The 22,399-nt window shown below is 32.4% G+C and overlaps 2 protein-coding genes across 4 annotated transcripts in view; one reads left to right on the top strand and one right to left on the bottom strand.

The window, feature by feature from the left end:
* Positions 1–228: 228 nt before the first annotated feature.
* LOC127703095 (uncharacterized) lies at positions 229–8,744 on the top strand. Of its 2 annotated transcripts, none has more exons than XM_052207520.1 (5): positions 229–369; positions 4,529–4,636; positions 5,676–5,984; positions 6,910–6,927; positions 7,714–8,744. In XM_052207520.1, the coding sequence occupies exons 2-5, from the start codon at positions 4,579–4,581 to the stop codon at positions 7,854–7,856; spliced, it is 528 nt and encodes a 175-aa protein (XP_052063480.1). In that variant the 5' UTR covers positions 229–369; positions 4,529–4,578; the 3' UTR covers positions 7,857–8,744. The 2 variants fall into 2 exon arrangements, with proteins under 2 accessions (XP_052063480.1, XP_052063479.1); XM_052207519.1 differs by lacking the exon at positions 229–369 and adding an exon at positions 1,219–1,311.
* An 11,891-nt stretch (positions 8,745–20,635) lies between these two features.
* The window catches only part of LOC127703094 (uncharacterized), a 29,165-nt gene continuing 27,401 nt past the window's right edge, over positions 20,636–22,399 (bottom strand). For both annotated transcript variants that reach the window (XM_052207516.1, XM_052207517.1), the window contains exon 16: positions 20,636–22,077. In XM_052207516.1, coding sequence (XP_052063476.1) covers positions 20,916–22,077 — 1,162 coding nt within the window. In that variant the 3' untranslated portion in view covers positions 20,636–20,915. The remainder of the gene's footprint in view (positions 22,078–22,399) is intronic.

Raw genomic sequence — 22,399 nt, 5'->3', positions numbered from 1 at the left:
TTATTAACACGAATATTAAATGTATGAAATCCGTATTCGTACGCTAACATGAAATTTGTTCACATCACATTAATTAACTGTATGGAATCGACATCGGTATATATATATGTTTAGATCAATATAACATGTTTTCCAGAGCGTTGACATGCTGGATAGTTCCAACATGTTTACATAAGTGTGGACATTTTGGATCGATCCAAACATACGTAAACCTGTGTGGGTTGAATACAGTGGATTTATGAACAGTCTGTTTTTGGGAGCAGACATGTTTTATTCATCCAAATATACATATGTTGGTGTACAATTAATTCATGTGGATGTGGCAAACAACAATATATACAATTAATGAACGATGCTTTTTGGTGAAATGTAAGTTTTAATAAACTGGTTAAATGCATTGGTTTCGTGCTTTGAAAAATACTTAATTTGAACCATGTTTTTAAACGTTAATGCACTGACATATAATATTTTAATCCATATGAATTCTGTTTATTTACTCAATAAAACCTGGACAGCACCCGAAATAAATCCGGACGGCTCTCGAAAAACCTCGGACATAAACGAAAAATTTATTTCAATGCAATAAAAAGAACTTTTGTAAAGTTTATAGACTCCATGTATACATTTCCTTTGAAATTTTGCCTTGGTATATGTATAAAGATGTTTTTTTTTAATTTTGAAATAAAAGCATTGTAATGCTAAACTAGACTTTTTTAACACAAAATAATAGAGGGTTGATATTATCTTTGTATTACAAATAATAACTTACCTTGTATGATCTTGGATATTAAGTTCAAGCATCTATTTCACGTCTAACCAGAAAAGGAAGTCTTTTTGATTACATTTTGAATCATATTAACTCGAAAAAACGTGGTCACACTCGAAAAAACCCGATCAATTCACTCACAACGACGATCGTCAGCCGGACACTATACCTTCTGTTAGTAACGTCCAAACCCAGACATTTATAAGCCAAGAATATATAAGACCTAAATATGTAAAGAGGGGACCTTAAAAATATCTAAATTCATCTATGGTCACCTTTGCCTGAGGGAGTTGGAACCTTGGAGAATACTTTTACTGTTGAGCGTTTTAATATAAATTAAATTTGACAGTAGTATATATTTTGGTAATGAGAGATAATTGACACCCCAATGGTCAAAATTTTAAATGTATTATATTCAAATTCTTTATTATCATAGGACAGATCATGTTTTAAGACTTTTAAAGTATTGATTGCTGTCTATCTTGTGAAGATTTATGTGTACATGTATACTTATTGACACAGTTAAAGGAAGTAAATTCTATATGGTAAGAAAAATGTTATATAATTATTAGGTATTTCAACATATACTCGAGTATTGGGGTATCGCTCGATAGTACCAATTATCAAATAACACAGTGATACTCGAAAAATCATTTTCCTGCAAGCACGTACATATTAAATGGAGATTCAAAAAGTAAACAATGATTTGTCATAGTTTAAACATGTTTCGTATCTTTGTGATAAATTGTCGTTTAAAATGTCTCCGAAATCTTTTTGGGAATATTAAATACGAAGTATTGACAGTACAACATGTTGCACCATATAAGAGCGAATCATCTTTTGAAGGTTGAGAAACCAACTCTCCAGGGAAATAAAAGTGAACGGCAAAACGCATCAGTGATTTCTAATCATCACGCTTTTGTTCATGTGGTTTCTTTACGATTAGAAAATGTAATTGCTGTTGCTCATAAGACTTTTTAATTATTTATATTCAAAACATGTTTATTTTTAAATTATTGATTAGAGAATTGTTTATTTGATGCATGTAAATAATGAGCTATCAATCATGGTATATAACTCCTGGGGCTAGTACCTAGTTTGATTTCCGAAGGAAAAATCTAGTTATTAATTTGGTGAATTGCAAGAGGCGGCGTACGGGTGACGGGCGCCTGCCAACAGTTTCCGTGCGATAATTTTTGAACCGGTTAACCAGCGCTTTTCAAATTTTGATATGTTGTTACTAATGATAAAATGGAGGTGGTTCGATATTGACGATTTTCATTAAAACTGTGCAAGAGTTAAAGTCCTTGATATATAAGAATATGAACACTTCTACCAATGGTTTTCAAATTATTATATGTTGTTCATGTGTTGTTACTGATGACAAAAGAGGTGTCAAGTTCAATATTGAGGATTATCACTATTGCCATTCAGGAGTTATGTTCCTTGTGGTAGATTGGGTAATAGACTAACGCGACGGGCGGGCGTCTGCTAACAGTTTCCGTGCAATAACTTATAAACCGTTCAACAAATGCTTTTCAAATTTTAATATGTTGATACTAATGACAAAATGGAGGCCAATTTCAACGTTGATGATTTTCACTTTTGCCGTTCAGGAGTTATCATGGTCCTTTGGGTAAATTGGAAAGTAGACATAGAATATGGCAGGTCAAATAGGCCTTACGGCGCCTTTCAAAATACTGAAAATTTGATTGATCAAGTCCTTCCCCCCTGAATTTTACAGTTTGTTTTCACATTGTTCAATAACCCCAATGTCCTTAATAAGCCTTGTAAGCGTTTGAAAACGGTACAAATTCACACATCACAGTGACTTGAGGGTTACGAGATTGTTTGCTTTACGTTTGACATCCACATGTCTCAATATTGACATCCATTGTAGATGTAAAAAGGGTTATTCCAAAAGTGAATATTCTTTCGACATTGGAACGCTGATGACTTCACTTTTATACTAAAACACACACATTTGTTTTCGTCAGTGTCCAAGTGTACTTACAGTATAGGGAATCTGTATTTAAATATAAATAAACAGGAAAAATAGTAACACTCTACCACTTTTTTGAAATCATTTGTTCATCACAGAGTAGAGCTTAACAATACCAATGGAAAGTAATGATTCGAAAAATTCAGAAAATTAAGTAAAACGCGTAAATTTTCATTAAAATTGCAATGTTTATAGTTTTACCAGTTTTATACTGTCTATTCTTGGACAACGTTGCTATGTTCTCAATTAATTGTGGCCAACTAAAACCTTTTAAGTTTTGAGATTAAAAAATACAAAAGATAAAATTTTGAGCATGACATGATTGTACAATACCATGTTAATTCAATAAAGAAACTAGAATAAGTGTCCATAGGACACCATGTCCCACTCGCACTATAATGTGTATAAGTTCAGTGAACCACGAGATTGGGGTAGAGATCGTAAGTAATCATGAAATATAAAAAGTAACCTTCACAATAAACATCTGTATTAAGTTTCTCAAGTAAATATGACCACAGTTTCATGGTACACAAAAAAAAAACTATGAACAGAATTAAGAATGCAAACGGGGAATGTGTGAAAGAGGCAACAACTCAACCAAGAAGCTGGCTCTAAACAATAATGTATACTAGTTCAGCGAAACGGACGCCACACTAAAATCCGAAACATATAAATGAACCAAAATAAAAAAACTAACGTCTAGAGGTTCCTTACTTGATCTCAACCCCTCCCTTCTAATACCTCTAGCCTATGTGGAATAAGCAAGCACACAGCAATGCTCACAGTGAAACTCATTTTAAAAGAGTTCCGAGTCGTCCGATGTTAGAATAGGTGACAGGTTAAACTAAGCAAAATGACAATGATCAACATAAATTAACAAAGGTCTATTAGCAGTTACTGACATTTTCGCTCAAATTATCGAAAGATTATGTCTCAATCATATGAAAATCAAGCACAATCCCTACCGTTAGTGGTTTAGTATCATGCCATAATAAATTATACGAGGTGGAAACCGTAATTTGATATATAATTTTAAAACGATCACATCATCATGAACACGTTTACTAAGATCATAACTTTATTGTAAACTGCATTAACCAAAACAAATTTACATGAAACATGACGGAAAAACGGAAGAACAAATCAGACGGACTAACGGAAGAATGAATTGATGCACAGACCAAAATAACATAATGCCTTCACCTCATTACAACCGTAGGCTGGAAATAAAACACAGTAAACAACAAATCATGCCATACAACAACGAAATATTTTAACATTGGTAGCATATACTAGTAACTGTTTAAAAACAGTTGCTCTGGAAGAGTCAAAGAAAGCTGATATTACTTTGGTCCTTTCAAACTGACTTGTATATAAATTAAGGAGATTTGGTGTGATTTGCCAATGAGACAAGTATCCACAAGAGTTTAAATGAAGTGGTAGTAAGCAATTATAGGACAACGTACGGCCTTCAACAATGAAAAAACCCATACCGTATAGTTGGCAATAAAGAGCTCCCACACATGAAAAATGTGAAAGAATTCAAACGAGAAAACTAACGGCCTATTTTATAGCAAAACAATTTACGAAAAACAAATATGACAGACATAAACCAGCGACAGCCACTGAACTACAGGCTCCTGACTTTGGACACGTTATTTACCACGGATACGAAGTGAATTTTCATGCAATGTTTAAATGCATTATATCACAAACATGTAAATGATGTACTTCAACAGTTTTTGTTTTTTTTATTTCAGTCCAACAGAATTATGTGTATAAAAGGAAATTAACAGAATAAAAGGTTAAAATGACTGCAAACTGTTTATATTGGGTCTTTTTTATGCAGACCTTAGTGTTAACATTGGGTAAATTAACTTTTAGATGAAATGATTCTATTGATGTTTAGTTTCTTTTGTAATTATCACCACTAATTCTGATATATTTGATAATGATCTATTGAAATATTTAATCGCAAATACAGAATATTTTACAAAACACTTTGAAATGCATAAATATTTTAAGACTTTCTGATATTTACTCTAGAGGCTAAAGGAGATACATGTGATATAAATCTAACTGCTGAAAAATCGAATATCAAGTTGCTATCTACATTTGACCAGATAAGTGTCTTGTTAAAGTCAAGCTTTAAAACGTTAAATTTTTAGATTAGATTTGATTAAACCTAGCAACACTCCATAAGATATGCAATAAACGTTGAATTACTAGTATTTAAATAACAGAACACACATAAGTATTACACTAACAAGGTTATTGTCAAGGAAAAGGCACATCGAGTTTTCACGGTGTTCAACACGTTAGTGTAGCATTGACAAGGTTCTAGTCTTGGGGAAAGACACATCGAAAACTACAAATAATCAATTTAATCAACAAACTATTAAGATTCGATGGTAAAAAAAATTCTATGAAATTTTATTAAAACAATGCTAAATCTTGAATTGTTTTCTTCAGAAAATGGGAATTTATTCAGAGAAAAAAATATTGTAGTAATCAAGTGATGACCAAACATGCTGAATATACCATGATTTATTCATGTGTAATACAATGATAAAGAACATTTAGAAATATAAAGTGATTATTGGTTCTGTTTGTTGGATCAAAGATAATACTTAAAAATCAGTCGAAAAATCTTCTACAATTGAAGAAGTTGTGTATACAATGTATGTTTGGTTCATAGTAGTTGCAGGGTTTGTCTTGGAATAACATACTTTTTAAAAACAGAAACGTATACTACATCAACGTCAAGCTAAACTTCCTGTTTGCAAGCAGATATATTTAGTTAAATTATGATTGCAAGCAAGACATATATTTAGTATTTAAAACTGTATTATTTTTTTTCAACAGTTTAAATTATCAAATGATTGTGTTCAGTAAATTTGTTTTCAGGTAAACTTGCTATTAATACCACTTGCTATGTAAAAGGAAGCCCCTGTACTATATCCTGTTCAATTCTAAACTTTACCAAACTTGCATCATGGAGTAGAGACAACAAGAGAATGACATCATGTACTAAAAGTGGTAACACCACTTTTTTCTGTGATAAAGAATCGACCCAAATATACAGTTTTAGCGCTAATCGGTCAGGAATATATGTAGCCATCTCTGATTTGACTTCAAACGAAATTGGTGCAAAATGGATATGTTCGCATGGAGTGGATACGCCAGTTCGCATTTCTATAAATATTCCCGAAAGAGGTAATGTTGATTAATATTTTGATTAAATCACTTATCTAAAATGGTAGTATTAACAAAGAAACAAAAGTAAAACTGTCGAAAAGATGACTTTACATTTTCCTATTAGAATCATTGGCTCAATATCTACCTAACAAGCAGCAATCTCCTACCAAGAAAATCATGTGAGGAAACTCAAGCCCTCGATAATCGTATCAACTGTAATATATATATATATATATATATATATAAGTAAACGAAACAAATATAATGTACATAATTGATTTTTGATTTGATTTTGTTAGAGTTTTAAGTTATATTTGTTGAAACAAAAAATTGTTTTCTATCTTGGAATTTAGGTTTTTTATGCTCTTTAACTTCATTATCGATTTTAAATTCCAACTGTTTTGATTCGAGCACCATTGATAAGATTTTAAGAAACCGGCATACTTCAATAAAAGCCTGAATTCTCATAAGAGATTTTACCAGCGGGTCGAAGTCGATGCCGGAGTACGTTTCGTCTCCGTTGACAACATCAGCAGAATAGTCAGCACTCGTTTCATTGGTACTGTTATTTGTTGTAAGTTAACTGTTTATAAAACTTGACAATAATTCTCAAGACTAAGGTATTTCTACCCCAGCTAAACATGACCCTAGCCAACTTTAGCACTATTGTTTTGAATTGTGAGTCCTAAATACTTTTCAACTTTTTTTTTAATTTGACCATCCAAATGCTTTGATTCGATATGGCCTTTAAAGCCCGGAATATTTTATTTTAAACATAACAAAGATGATAATCTTTGGATATGCAGTGTACATTGTTCTAAAACAGATCGCAATAAGTATGTGTCGCTTATCAATTCCGTACTTAAATATAGAAATAAGGAGGTGTTGTATGATTGCAAACATTTGTAGTAATTGTAATTTCAAATCTACTTTCTGTTTACAGATCAGATCTACAAATCAGGTAAGAAAATGTGTGCATTGCTTATATATAGGATAAACATGAAGTCTCTGTCAATAACTGCAGCATAAAATCGATTTTGGAGTTGGTTTCTTTCGAATTTCTGTAATCGAGCAATTATTTGTGCGTTTTTAATCAAGCATAGAGGCCTAAAAATTTCATTTAAAATAAGACAGGAAAAATTAGTATGTGGCGACTTATAACTGCGCAACATTAAAACACTTGCTTCGAACAAACAAAGAGAATAATTTGATGTCGTAAGATATCCGAAGGAGAGGCGAAAGATACCAAAGGGATATTCAAACTCAGCAGTGAAAAAAGGACAACCCATGGCAAAAACGACAAAACGACAAAAAAAAAAACGACAAAAAAAACCCAACAGTATACAAATCACAACATTGAAATTCTAAAGACTGAACAACACGAACCCCCCAAAAAACACTGGGCTGCTGACAGTAGGTGCTCCGGAAGGGTAAGCAGATCCTGCTTCACATGTGGCATTCGTCATAGTGCTCATGTATGTACACACCCGGTGGTAACTCTAATTCGGTAGTTTATATTCAAGGTAAAGAGGACAGGGTTGTGGTTGTGAAACAGATATTTTATAACGATCGACCAACTCGTGATGGCGTGCGTACAATTTTCGAAAGGATGATTTCAACTTCACCACTTTGGGCTCTAGGTTTGATAGCTTCCTTGTGAAATTCGTGATCAGCCTTTAACAATATACAAAAAGTATAAAGATGCCTCTTATTGTCTTAAAAACTTTGACTGCTTTATATTTTGCAGGACTCTCTGGCGGTAGTATAGCTGGAATAGTTATTGGGGTCTTGGTACCTGTTATCAGTGGTATAATCATTATTGTAATACTGGTTTTCCTGAAACGAAAAAAAGACGATAATGTTCCGTTTAATCAAATGGATAAAAATTGATGGTAAAATCAAATGCAAAGACAAGAAGAAATACATTAAATTTCTACAATTAACGATAGCAAATTTTGGAAGCCTATTATAACACTATTTGTCATTTGTCTAGACAGATTTAGTTGTACTGCTGATTTAAGACAAAGAAACTTTTGACAATTATCACCTCTATCAATCGTCAACTGATTTTTTTTCTGAGTGTACAATTACAAAGTGTATCACCTCTATAAATCGTTTTTTTTTTCTTTTCTGAATCGTTGAATTTAATTTGATGTGTATGTTAACACGTATAATGTTGGAAAGAACATGTAAAGAAAAAGAAATTTGTCCATTTTGTCCGGACCATGCTGAGTATACATGTATTGCAATAATAACATTACATAGAAGTTTAATACGATTCCGTAATTTTGGCAGAGGCATTCCAAAAGTTATAATTTATTTCTGTAGAAAATGTACCATTTATAACTGCACGTGTTCTCCCTGACAACGCTTAAACGATGCATAGAAAAAAAAACAAATGGCTTGATTGTACACCTCATTTCATACTTGTATGAGGCGCGGAAAATTCTTAAGCAAAAGTTAATTATTTTTCATAGATGAAGTAGTATGTTCCATGCATCTTTGTAATCATTGGTTGCCATAAAATCCACATGTATATATAATAAATGTTGTAGTATAATATTTTATATACATACTACAACATCTAATTCATGTAATTTATGTTGAATAATAAAAAAAACCAATCATTCAACATTACCTTTGGATTGACACTGTCTTAATTCGATTTTGGTTTTACGTTACATATGTCCCAGTGTATATAAAGTGCGAATCCAGTTAGTTCATTTTCACTGTTGTATGCGAGTATGTCTATTGTAGAATAAAGGATGATGGGAAAAACTGCGTTTGTTTACTATTTGAAAATACAAAATAAAAGATTTGTGAATGTATGTTTTAACAGAATTTCATTAGAATATAACTTTTTAATGTATAATAACAGGATTAAAGTCCAAACAGTGTTATTTAAGAAGAAGAATCCATAATATTGATTACTGAATGCGATTCATTTTAACTATAGATGCGATGAATTATCACTGAAAGTGCAATCATTTCTGATGTGGAATTTTTGGAAGTGCGATGAATTTTCATTGTCGTTTTATATGATTATTTGACATACAACAACTGAAAATAGTTATTAAATGACTTTAATATTGATGATATTTACAATTTGAAATGCAAGCTAGTCGTAGATGCTTACTTGAATATACACGGGTATAACCAAGTTCATATCATGAAAATTCAAATATTGTTGGTGAGTTTGCTATTAGCTTGTCATGGATCCGAAAATTTACTGGAGCAGAACATCCATGAATATAACGTTTTTCTACGACGAATTTTCTTTGAGGTCAGTTTTTCAAGTAAATGTCTTCAAATAAAATTAAAACAACGGGTTTCTCATTCGTATTATGTATTTTAACAACATCAAAGCACAAAATACACGGTCGCATTTAGTGAAAGAACCAACCAACTATGCTCTCTTTGTAGGTTAATCAAGGTTGAGTTACACATAGTGTTTGTTTCGCGATGTTTACAAGTAATTCACAGACCTGTCGATTTAAAATAGTCACATGGTGTTCATGTAATATAAATGATATACAATGCTGCCAGGAGCAGTAAACTTTGTTTATATAAACATTGAATACTTAACTGAACAGTTAGTCAATAAGTCTCTGGTGTAAATATAAGAATGTTATATCTACCAACATTGCTTCGCGATGTAGCGATTAACGTCCGGAATCAACTTTACGGCGGTTATACCCCGTGATATAGAACCAATTAAACATGTAACACTAAACTGTTTTCAATATTTCTTTGTAATTTCACAATAAATTATTGCGTATTAGCTTATATGTAACACCGACTTATAAGAAATTCAAGCATATTTAAGGTGACTCTACTGTTGCTCGAACTTTCTTTACTGTATAAGATTTATACACAATGGCATGATAAATATCAATTACCCAGTAATCCAAGCGTCAATTGTTTGTGCAAGATGAAAACGTTTCCACGCATTGAATCGTGAAATGAAGATCGTTTTGTGAATGCTCTTTGTTATCTCAAATGCGTTCATTAGAGCTATTTTCCAAACGCTTGTAGTTTAAAGGTTTGATTGGCTTGCTTGCTTTGTTTGTATAAACGTTTGCTCAATCTTAATTACAATGCTTAGGCAACATTTACACGATCAAGGCCAACCACACCTTTTATCTACAAGCATTAGAAAATTAGCTCTAATGACGTTTAATTTATTAGTATGCGATGTATATTTAGACCGAAACAGAAACTTTGCTTTTCCGGTGACGTGGATTAGCTTAACTGTCCAAGATATATGTATTTAATGATGACGTGTCATAGGAAAGAATAAATTTTATCCTACATATAGATCAGGACAAATTATTTGAGAAAATAGAATTGACTATATTAGCAATATATACCATGTTTAAGGAATTTATTGATATATTACCTCAGACTTTCACTCACTAAGTATGCATATATAAGCAATCCTTCTGACTTCATAAATTTTGTTATAAAGTCGACTGAATTTAGACTTTATATAATGAAACTTAATTAATTTCCTTCTGTGAAAATGCATCGCATATACAATAGAAATGAATCGCTCTACAGTGAAAATGAAAGTCTAGTTTCATTATTCGACAGTAAACATGAATCGCATAACGAAAACAGCATAGTGGAATTTGATTCAATATCAACAAGCTGAATAACAAAACCTGTTTTAAGTTAAACAACATTGATAATTATGTTAAAAGGTACATTTTTCTGCAAATGAAACTTAACTGCTACTTTTAAATCTCTTGCACGCTCTGTTCGTGAACTATTCTTAATATTAATCTATTTGTGTATCAATTGTGCGCCTGGATGGCTATAGGCGCGATGAAAACCCGTCCGCATCTCATACCTATATCATGAATTTATAAATACAGTACACATTATATATTATTTCTTATTTTATTCAAAAATCTTGAATTTGTCGTCTGTTTATTTATCATTCTACATCAGAAATTCATCACGGATACAGTAAAAATTACATTTTAGGATTCGCACATTACATACACTGTGTCTAATAACTTATTTAATTTATTTACTGAATCTTGCCTGATACAGGTCATTCCAGGAATACAACTGCGCATTGAACATGTTGAAATCCCCTTAAAAATTTATCATAAAAACCAGGGGTAGATAACGCTGTACCAGAGGAAACCTGTCAATGGCCCCTAACAAATATCCAACACCGAACCAGTGAACAATGATTATTTAAATTCTAATTAAATCAGAGTAATTCCACATCACATGTACAGTTATTGAACAATGGTGGTTGGTTGTTTAAAAAATATATAAATAGTATATTCGTATTTCAATGAACAATATTATATGAGGGTGGTAAAGGGTTATTATTTCACGTGTAGCCGTGAAAAAGGTTCGTTATTCACCGTGTTTCGTGAAATCGGTAAAAGGATCAACGTGCAAGAAATTTTTAATTGTTCGTTCATCTTGAAATGGCAATTTTATTTCGTGTTCTTCCGTACAGATACCCCCCCCCCCCCCCTTTACGCCCCTCTTATATAACCTTGGTAGTTTTGATAATGACTAATAAATTTATTCACTCTAAAAGCGTTACGCTTTTTTCTGAATTCTAGTTCAAATACATGTATTAGTCATGATTTCGTCAACAATCTTGATAGTGTATTTTAAACTTTCGGTGAATATTATATAATGGATGCATTCGATGTATTTAAAGAGATGTAGAGTGTATTTCAAGGAGAGAGTAACATATGGCAAACAATTATAATGAAATTATTTGAGAAACCTCTATTCATTTAAAGAAAAAAATCATACTGTTGTGCATATGTTGTTTCAGATACATTTGTAAACATGACAAAATCCCTTTAAAATTAAACACGAACCAAGTAAAATTAATATCTTTTTTCAATTATTTTGTTAACAATATCTATTTCTCCGATTTAAGTGTAGGTTGAAATTTGAGAATTACTCTACAAAACATCCAGGTAATTGAAGTCGTCATGCAGAAAGATATAACTGTGTTTGAATAAAAAAAAAAAAGCATAGTTAATTTTTGCAAATCAATCGATATCTTGTATGTTTGAATTTTCTTGCCAGTCTGGACAAAGTAAGAAAATTCTACTATAATCAGTTCACCTTTGTTTGTTAACGTCAGTGATAATTGATTAGACGAAACAAAGGATCTAGAAGGCTGGTCGTTTTTTTTTTTTTTTTTCAATGGCAGTTTATTTTCGTCTTATTAATTTGAATGTCCTTTTGGTATCTTTCGCTTCCCTTCTGAAATTTTCAGGCAACACAAGGCTCATACAGAATTAGATATGTCTCCATCACTAACTGTCTAATTTGAATATAATTGTGACGTGAACGTATTTTAAAATTGTTCAACCATGGAAAAATTTCATAAATTCATACAAATCGATTTACAAACAAAGCGAAAAAGTTTTTCGTGTACGAATAGATAAAAAAACTAGAGCCATGCGTTTTCTATTAAAAATCGTCAAATTTGTCCCGTTCGGTTCGTTGTTTCCAGTTCTTACCTGGCTAAGTTCATCATTTGCAACTCCCCCCACCGAAAGGGTGACAGATATTTCATAGTCTCGGCTAATTTCATGTACAACTTGTTTGTATAGCTAGATTCTTGGGAATTTAGAGCTTGACATATTAAGTTTATAGTAGTTTTCAGCATTGTTTTACAGATACTTGATCAACATACACAAAGAGTAAAACTGAAATATTAAAATAAAGAAATGTATGTATGTACCTGTTTTATGCTACCAAAGGACATGATCAATAAATCATTGTTTATTATGCAAACTATAGAACATGAAATAAAACCATTTATAACATTGTGGGTCAACAAAGATTTTGTATTGATCAGTGTTGATTATTGCACTCAAAATAAAACAAAAACTTTATATAATGACCTAGACACGACTGACAAAATACATAATAATTTATCTTAATGTTTAATACTTTGATTTTAACATTTATTTGTACATATACTAGTAATCTACGTAATTATAGATATAAAATATTCCAATGATTTGATGTAGGCTAGAAGCTTTAAAGTCATATTTTCAAATTTCAAGTGTCAGCACATGTACATGTATATGACATACATATCAACAATTGTCAGTGATTGTTGAAATATTTTACAAATAATGTATGTATCATAATTTTGAAAATATGTAAATTTTGGGTAAAGACTATAACACTGGAACCAAGCAACACACAAAATCTTAATGAAAAAACATAAAAGAACAAATAATATAACTGGCAACAAGATAACATAACTCATAACTAGTAAAACAGATAACATGTATGGCAGCCAAAATAACATAAACGGCAACATAGATAACTATAGTGGCACACCTATAACCTCACTGACCACACAGAAACCTGTACTGGCAACAGTGATAACTGGACTGACAACAGAGATAACTGGACTGGCAACACATATAACCTAACGAGACTACTTAGATAACTGTACTAGCAACACAAATCACTTATTTGACCACACAGATAAATGTACTGACTAGACAGATAACTTACCTATCTGACCACACAGATAACTGTACTGGCAACACAGAAAACCTAACTAGACCACACAGATAACTGGACTGGCAACAGAGATATATTAACTTGACCAAGCAGATAACTGGACTGGCAACACAGATAACCTAACTAGACCACACAGATAAATGTACTGGCAACACAGATAATTGGACTGGCAAACAAAGATAACCTAACTAAACCACACAGATAACTAGACTGGCAACACATATAACTTAACGAGACCACTCACATAACTGTACTGACAATAGAGATAACTGCACTGGCAACAGAGATAACTGTGCTGACCACACATATTATTAGACTGGCAACAGAGATAACTTAACTGACCACATATTAAAATGTACTTGCACCACAGATAACTGTACTAGCAGAATAGATACCTGTACTAGAAACACAGATAACCTAACTGACCACACAGATAACTGGACTGGCAACAAGGATAACCTAACTAGCCACAAATATAACTGTACTGGCAACACAGATAACCTTACTAGACCACACAGATAACTGTACTTGCAACACAGATAACCTTACTAGACCACACAGATAACTGTACTGGCAACACAGATAACCTAACTAGACCCCACACATAACTGTATTAACAACACAGATAATCTAACTAGACCACACAGATAACTGTACTGGCAACACATATAACCTAACAGCACGATACATTCAACTGTACTTGCAACATAGATGATTGTACTCGCAATACAGATAACTATACTAGCAACACAGATAACCTATCTGACAACACAGATAACTGGACTGACAACAGGGATAACCTAACTAGACCACACATATAACTGAACTGGCAACACAGATAACCTAACTAGACTACACAGATAACTGTACTGGAAACACATATAACCTAACTGAACGACACATTCAACTGTACTTGCAACACAGATGATTGTACTCGCAATACAGATAACTGTACTAGCAACACAGATAACCTATCTGACCACACAAATAACTGGACTGGCAACTGGGATAACCTAACTAGACCACACAGATAACTAAACTCGCAAAACAGATAACTGAACTGGCAACAGTGATAACCTAACTAGACCACTAGCAAAATAGATAACTGTACTAGCAACACAGATAACCTAACTGACCACACAGATAACTGGACTGGCAATAAGGATAACCTAAATAGCCACACAGATAACTGCACTGGCAACAGAGATATCCTAACTAGACCACACAGATAACTGTCCTGGCAACACAGATAACCTTACAAGACCACACAGATAACTGTACTGGCAACACAGATAATCTAACTAGACCACACAGATAACTGTATTAACAAAACAGATAAGTTAACTAGACCACACAGAAATCTGTACTGGCAACACAGATAATCTAACTAGACCACACAAATAAAAATACTGGCAATACCGATAACTGTACTGGTAAAACAGATAACATAACAAGACAAAAAACTTAACTGACCACAGATAACTGTACTGACAACACAGCTAACTGTTTTTGGCAGCAGAGATAACTCAACTGACCACACAGATAACTTAACTCACCTTGAACTATAACTATACTTGAAAATAACTTTTTCATGTGCAGAGGTTTGTCTCTACTCATAGTCAGGGGTAATCAGTCAGGATTATACTTCATCGAAATTATCTCCACATTACACCACCTATTTTTTTAATCGTGAAAATTAAAGCCCTTGTAGGAATGAAGTGTTGTCAATTTAGCTCTTGAAACCCCATAAATTTATCCACGTAGCATCATTTAGGTCCTTACATGACAGTTGTTTTTTAAAAGACAAATGTATCAACTAGCTATTAAGGATCATTAATTGTACGTTTAGGCCTTTTGTTAACTCAAAATTATTGTCTGATCAGTTGTAAGGGAGAATTTTCGAAAATTAAAAAAAAAAAAAAAAACTCTTACAAAAATCAAATTAAATATTTCGTGTAAAATGAATGCGAGCAAATGTAAGGGTTATGCGCGCAAATGTAATAATCCGAGTTATATTCCTTACATATTAAGAGTTTTATACTTATATGAGTAATAAAAGTCTTATTTTCTTCTTTTCTTGAAGTTCTTTTGACTACATTGGTCTTATAGAGTGTTTAATGTCTGTCATATATAGTTGTCTTTACTTTTAATAAAAGTATAATAAAATCTCTTTTTTAATCTGTTCTCTTCAAGAAACTGTTGATTAACAAGCTTTCAGGGAGCAGTTTTGGAAGGCCTTGCTCAGAAACTTAACATCTGTGCCAATTGATTTCTCTGTTTATTTTTTGAGATAAAAGGTTGAACTCTAATTAAGGAATAATAAGCAAACCAGAAAACATTTCTTTAGGCATGTTTTGACCTCCTAAAACTTGAGAATTTACTGCATTGGCGCCAAAATCCTTTCCAGTATCGTTTCTCTCTTCCGGTAGCGTTTCTCTGCTTTGCTTATATTTAAGGAAAGAGCATCATTAGATATCTCGCGAATTGATTGTACATGTATCTGATTACCGAAAGAATATTGGCACTTTACCAATGAAAAACAGGAAGGAGCAGTCAAATTGACAGAAAACCTGGTTTTCTGTATTTTGAAAAGTGCTTTCAGGCCTTTTTTTTACTTGCAACATTCAATGCCTACTTTCCGATCTATAACTCATGAACAGCAATCAGAGACCTGCTAGCTCTGAGGTGGAAGAAGATACATGAAAAGATGATTTGAATTATAATGAAAGCAGACCACACTAACCCCGCCTGCTATGTGCCACTGTTGCTTTCGACGTATTTTTGTCTTAAAAAAATAACATACTTACTCATATCTCCACCAAAGCATATTAAACTAAAGATTAAAATCTCCTAATATTGTTGATTTAAATTAAATTTTTTATAATTCCATACATTGCATGTTCAACTTGAGGGAAGCAAATATTCAAGGAATTAATTAGGATTTACCTGAAAGTTTTTCTGTCAAAGTTGGTTATTCACTTTAGATATTCCGGCTTCCTTTGTCAATAAAAAATGGCCACCATGATTTTAGTAAAGTGTGCTGAAAGTGGGGTTTAACACCAACACCAATCAATCAATCATGAATTGGTATAGTTGTTCACAGTAACAAGTTTTTGTTTCATTATAAACATATCTTAAAAAGTGCTAAACATGTCCAATGTAGATTTTGAAAGTTGGCAGGTATTAAAACACTTAAGTCTCCTCGGAAACTTACATTTGAGGAACACTAACTCAACAATCAATCATGGATAATTATCATATTTGAAAGCGGTTCAAAATCTTTCACCAACTAATTTGCTATGTTTGTTTATTACAAAATTCATTTCCTTGTGTCAGACAATTGGACTGACATTGTAACAACATAAGTTAGCCATTTCAAATTTTTATCGTCTAATGATCTGGACTGTGTATGTCCCTGATCGTACTGTATCGTGAGAGCTAAAACGACAGATACTGAAACTGATTATTTTAAGAAGGGATTTATTTCAAAGACTAAGCCTAGACTCTTAATCCCTAAAGGAAATTGCTGGTTTCCTAGGACTGATGAAATTCCGCTTCTATAGATAAAATTCATATGCTCTGTTCTAGCATAAAAAGTAAAGTCCGCACCCCTCCTTTTCGCCAAAAAGCTTGTAAATGATTCTAGAACACATCACGAGTGTTAAAATAAGTCAGAATCACAAATTCTAAGAGCTTGAAGCTCTGAGGGAAAAATGGCCTTTTTTCTATTTTATTTCTTTTTTGGTATCTTATGATTGTCCAGATTTTTCACAATTCACCTTAGGAATCTTATCTTATTACCAAATATCAGATTCATTGTAGGTAGGCTGACTGACAATATAATAGAAATATTTATTTTTCAAAAGCTATGGTCTTTATTTGTTTATAAAAAAATATATGTGAATTGAAGTTGACTCCAGGTTTTACTTTCAAAGTCTTTCATGCAAAGAATGAGCCCAAGACCAGCTAGAATGATTCTTAATATTGAGGTAAATTGTTGTTTAATGCAATTTCGTTTCCTTAGTCAAGAATTCATCATGAAGTCAATCTAAAAAAATAAACGATATCAACACAACATCTTCTAAATCAAAATATTTAACTACAGGCTTAATAAGTAGTTGATAATTAATAACTATGCTGGGCAAGAGGAATTCAGAGCATTTTACAAACGTGAAAATTAGAAGCAATGAAAATACAGTCTAGACAACAAAGTTTGATTTAATAATTGTCTAACTGTGACAGCTTTGTGATAAAGCAAAAAGTGTTCGTATACACCATGATTATGAATTATTCTAGAAATAATCAATGTGGTCCAATCTATTTAATCTAAGAAATAAACAAGGAAGTGCAGACGGATCAAAATTAATAAAAAGGCTCAATTTCATTGCAAATAGGACATAATATCACCCACCTTTACTATATAGCTAACAATTTATCTAAGCATTTACATAGTTATTCCTGTGTCACAACTCCTGCAAAAGAAACAAAACCCAAAAATTATTTAAAAAAATATATTCTTCAATGAAAAGTTATAATGTATTTTCTTAATACAGTGTGATTTAAAGAACACAAAACACACATGTAGTTTGAACAAGAGTACCAAAGCTGAAATGTATCGCATGCTTCATTTATAATTGAATTTATGTTCAAAGTCTGTAACATGAAGGTTTTACTACAAGTATCACAGAAACTTAACATTACCAATGATCCACGAAAATGATGTCCATGCCGGATAGCCATGCACATGTTACAACCATTCCATACACCATATATAGTGTCAATATTCCTGACTTAGTACAGGTATTCCTTATGTAGAAAATGTAGGATCATGGTTTTATAGCTAGCTAAACCTCTCACTTGTATGACAGTCGCTTAAAATCCATTATATTGACAACAATGTGTGAGCAAAACAAACAGACATAATAGGTAAAAATGTTAAATATTGGGATACAGCAGTCAACATTGTGTTATAATCTTAATCACTATAAAAACAAACAACTATGTCAACAAAGAAAAACAAAATGGCATGTAGACACTCTATAAACAAAGCATATAAGCAAAAATTAAAGACAAGAATACAAAAAATTACCATAGCACAATAACACAAAGGCGGGACATATAAATAACTAGCTACGCCTAAAGGATATTACAAAGAATGGACTAAACAGTAAAGGTTAAAAATATACAAAAACAAATAAAAAGAACACTGTAACACGTAATTAAGATGATAAACAACGTCAGTACCTAGAACATATACTTCAAGACCGTCATGTATCATGTATGAAGTTGATACGGAATATTTATCAACAAGGTCTTGGTAACTCCCTTTGAACTGTTTAGGAAAAAGACGAGACGTTCTTTGACATAACCCTGGTGCTAAGACACTGGTGAAGTTTTACAAAGTCTGAGAAGCATCTGCAAGCTCTTGAATACCGAATGAGTTGGAAAATGTATAATCCATATACAGGTGAAGTTTGTATATAACTGCTAAGGTTGGGGATTTTATAATTTCAAAACTAAAATCGTCTCGTTTGTCATAGATTCTGGTACTGAGATGACCGCTTATGTTAAATTAAATGTAAAATTCTAAAAATGAGGCGCAGAAAGCCGTGTCTGTTGTTTCTGTAATTTCTAGTTATGGAGGATATATTAATGGAACCCAATCAGAAAATTTTGGACTGTTAATTGAAAGAACACCGTCACTATACCTGAGTGTGAAATTAAATGATCTGGCTTCATTGATCTTCTTGTTTTTGACAAGTGTCTGAAGGAACTCCGACTTATAGGAAAATAAGAAGAGGTCGACAAGGAGAGGCACACAGTTCGTTCCCATAGGAATGCCGACAATTTTTTTCTGCTGATTGGTTGGGTTGTTGTCTCTTTGACGCATTCTCAATTTTAATTTGTGGAAAAAGTCTACCTCCAAATTCAACAAATATGTTATCAATAAGAAACTCCAGCATACTGATCACTTGTTCCTCGGTGAAGCATGTTTTACCTTTTTGTTCACTATTTACACAATATGTGGTATGGTATCCCAAAGCAATAAATTTATAGCGTATGCTACCATTTTTATATTGAAAAGCATTGTGGATTATTTCTTGTATACGATTTTTTCAATTTGAAATGGGAAATGGTGGTCTAAAGGGTTGAAAAATCAAAGGTTTTGATAGAACTAATTTTTAGAGAAAGATCAAGATTTAAAATTATCCATAAGTTCTTTAGAGTTTTATAGAATCCACATATGGTTAATACCACTACACGAGTAAACAGTTTCGCAGTATTTCTGAAGACCTTCTTTCATAGCGGACAGAATTATTGTCAATCTAAGGGACAATTCCTTTATAGAACATGCAGATGAGCCGGCAATGTACCGTTGTTTGTACGGAATTTTGTGAAGCTTATGTATCCAATACAAACGAGGTAAGTCCTCTGATTTGTTGTTTAGTGTAATTTTCATTGAAGCCATGAAGGACTTATGATTCGCAAAAATCTCATCCTTGTCAAATGATATGTTTTTGTATGTGGAATTATATGAGTGCTCATTTATTCCTAATTTTTTTACAAGACACTCAGTTAAACATTATCAAAAACACCAACGCTGTGAATTTCATATTATTTTGAGCATTTAAAACAAAGATATTATCCCTCAAAGTTTGATCGCCATTAATCTCAATGGAATTGTTGCAAACCTTTTTTTTAGTAGTATAGTTAAACAATGGTAGTTTTACTTCTCGCTGTCAATGGTTTGCCCAGGTAACAATATGTAACAAAAATTTATAAGTCGGTCTGATTAGTTTACGCGCTGCATTAAGGTACATGTAAAGAACTGGTCAAGACATTTAATTAATCGTTGATAATTCTCACTTATATAAAGTTAAACCACATATTATAAGGGATTCTATTCCAATTGTATTGATTGGTACCTGTACGTTTTTATATGGCTATATTCGACAATAAGGTTTAGTATGATATGATGCATTTGGAAAACCATAGTTAATAAAGATCGAGTAAAAAAGATGTATTTCCCTGTGTTATGGCTTTCAAATGGACTATAATTCATAATATATTTGCATTCTATCTTAAGCAATATACAATAAAAGCTACTGTGGGAAAATAATGAAATTCAAACAAAAATGTTATAAATTTGTAATAACTTCATATGTTACATGTGTTACAAAGATATTATTTTTATAAATATCTATTTTTGAAAATAAAAGTACCATATTGAAAAAATAATGAATTTGTTTTCGGCCGGTCACTTGTATTGTTGAGTATGTACACAAACATTCCGAATAACTAAATAATGATGTCTGGCTGACTATTTTCCATGTATCCTTTCGTCCATGAATACTTTTATTTGAAATACACATAGCACATTAACAAACAGTGCAGTTTGCGTCTGTTAATTGCCTAAACTTTCGCATACACAACAGTCAAATAATCTTTGTCTTCCGGTGGTGAAAAAATTTTGCAATTTGTAGTAGATTCAAAATCTTCATAAGATTCACTTTCGGTGCCTTCATCCTCAGCATTGACTGGTGGTTTGTCTACATTAAAGTACGTGCTACTTTCTCTTGAAATATCGCTGAATTTATCGTCATCTGCTGTAGAAACGATGTGCTTAGTTTTGTCCCTTTCGGTTTTTGATTTATTATAAGTATTTTCACTATTGCACTTTGCTGGATTCGTAAAATGATTGCTGATGGAAGAAGAAGACGAACTCCTCATCCTTCCTTGAATGTCTAATGACCTAATATCACTTGGTGTTGAGGATTGTTTGGCAGTGATAGTCTTAAATTTACAAGCTTCTGCTTTTTGTGTGTTCTTTGGTGATGTTTTTATTGATGACTGGTTATTCACATCAGTACGAAAGTAACTACTACTTGCTTCAGACGAATCGCTACCGTTTAATCGATCTTCCTTAAATTCTTGATGTATGCCTTCATTGATGGATTTTGCACCTTCTTTGAAAACATCATCATCACCATTAATATTACTTGCCGAAGCTTCATTTTTCGAAGTGTCATTAGGATAAAATAGAACACCTTTTATCGTTTTATCTGCAGTTTTTGATTTTGCGTCCGTAAATTGATATTCGTTCATGTAGTCATTTTGACTTTCTGATGAAATGCTATTTACGCATCTGAAACCATTTCTGGTGAATGAGCTTCTAGAAGTTTCTAATATTTGTTGATGATATCGCAAATTATGATGTTTGAACGTACTCCGCTCAGATTCTGTGTCGCTATTTACACATGAAAACTGTACATTGTCTTTTGCAAATTGATTAGTTAGAGAACTTGTACTAGATTCGAAACTACAGGTATGTTGTCTATTTACATCAAAAGGATTAGTTTCTCCAGTTTTTGGAATTGTAATTATTGGACAAGAACTTTTTGATCTCATAAGAGGATTAAAATTTTCTACACTGCTGTCATCAAGGCTGTCATAGTTTTCACTATCGATACTGTTAGTTTCATTTAGAGGTTCATAATCCCTTTCTGGTTCAGAATCTTCCGGCACATCGTACATTTCTTGATCGGAGTGGTTATCCACCTCTTTTATTGACGACCTGAAATTGTTAACAGGAAACGTTAATGTAATTTATAGACAATAGCTGTTTAGTGTCTTTAAATATCAGTTGTATTTGTACGAGGCTAAGAAACAGGTGTAATGCGAGCTTTAGCGAGCTATTACTCTTGTTTCGAGCCGAGTACAATTACAGATGATATTTAAAGACACTAAATAGTTATTGTCTTTATCCTGCAATTGAATTAGTACATCTTTTTCCATCCCAATCGTTGAGTTCGTTTTTGAAAGAAATCATCGACAGGACTTAAACGCGGACCGCAATGAGGACCCCAAATTTAATTGTGACGTAAACAGTAATTTGA

The sequence above is a fragment of the Mytilus californianus genome, unplaced genomic scaffold (genome assembly GCF_021869535.1).
Source record: "Mytilus californianus isolate M0D057914Y unplaced genomic scaffold, xbMytCali1.0.p SCAF_5, whole genome shotgun sequence".
In the NCBI taxonomy this organism is placed as follows: Eukaryota; Metazoa; Mollusca; class Bivalvia; order Mytilida; family Mytilidae; genus Mytilus; species Mytilus californianus.
This window is presented reverse-complemented; position numbering and strand designations above follow the sequence as displayed.

What these genes read in the sequence shown, in the direction of transcription:
- LOC127703095 (XM_052207520.1), top strand. Translation starts at nt 4,579, where the DNA reads ATGACTGCAAACTGTTTATATTGGGTCTTTTTTATGCAGACCTTAGTG. An exon ending in GACCTTAGTGTTAACATTGG is followed by an intron (nt 4,637 to 5,675) that starts GTAAATTAACTT and finishes ATTTGTTTTCAG; the next exon opens with GTAAACTTGCTATTAATACC.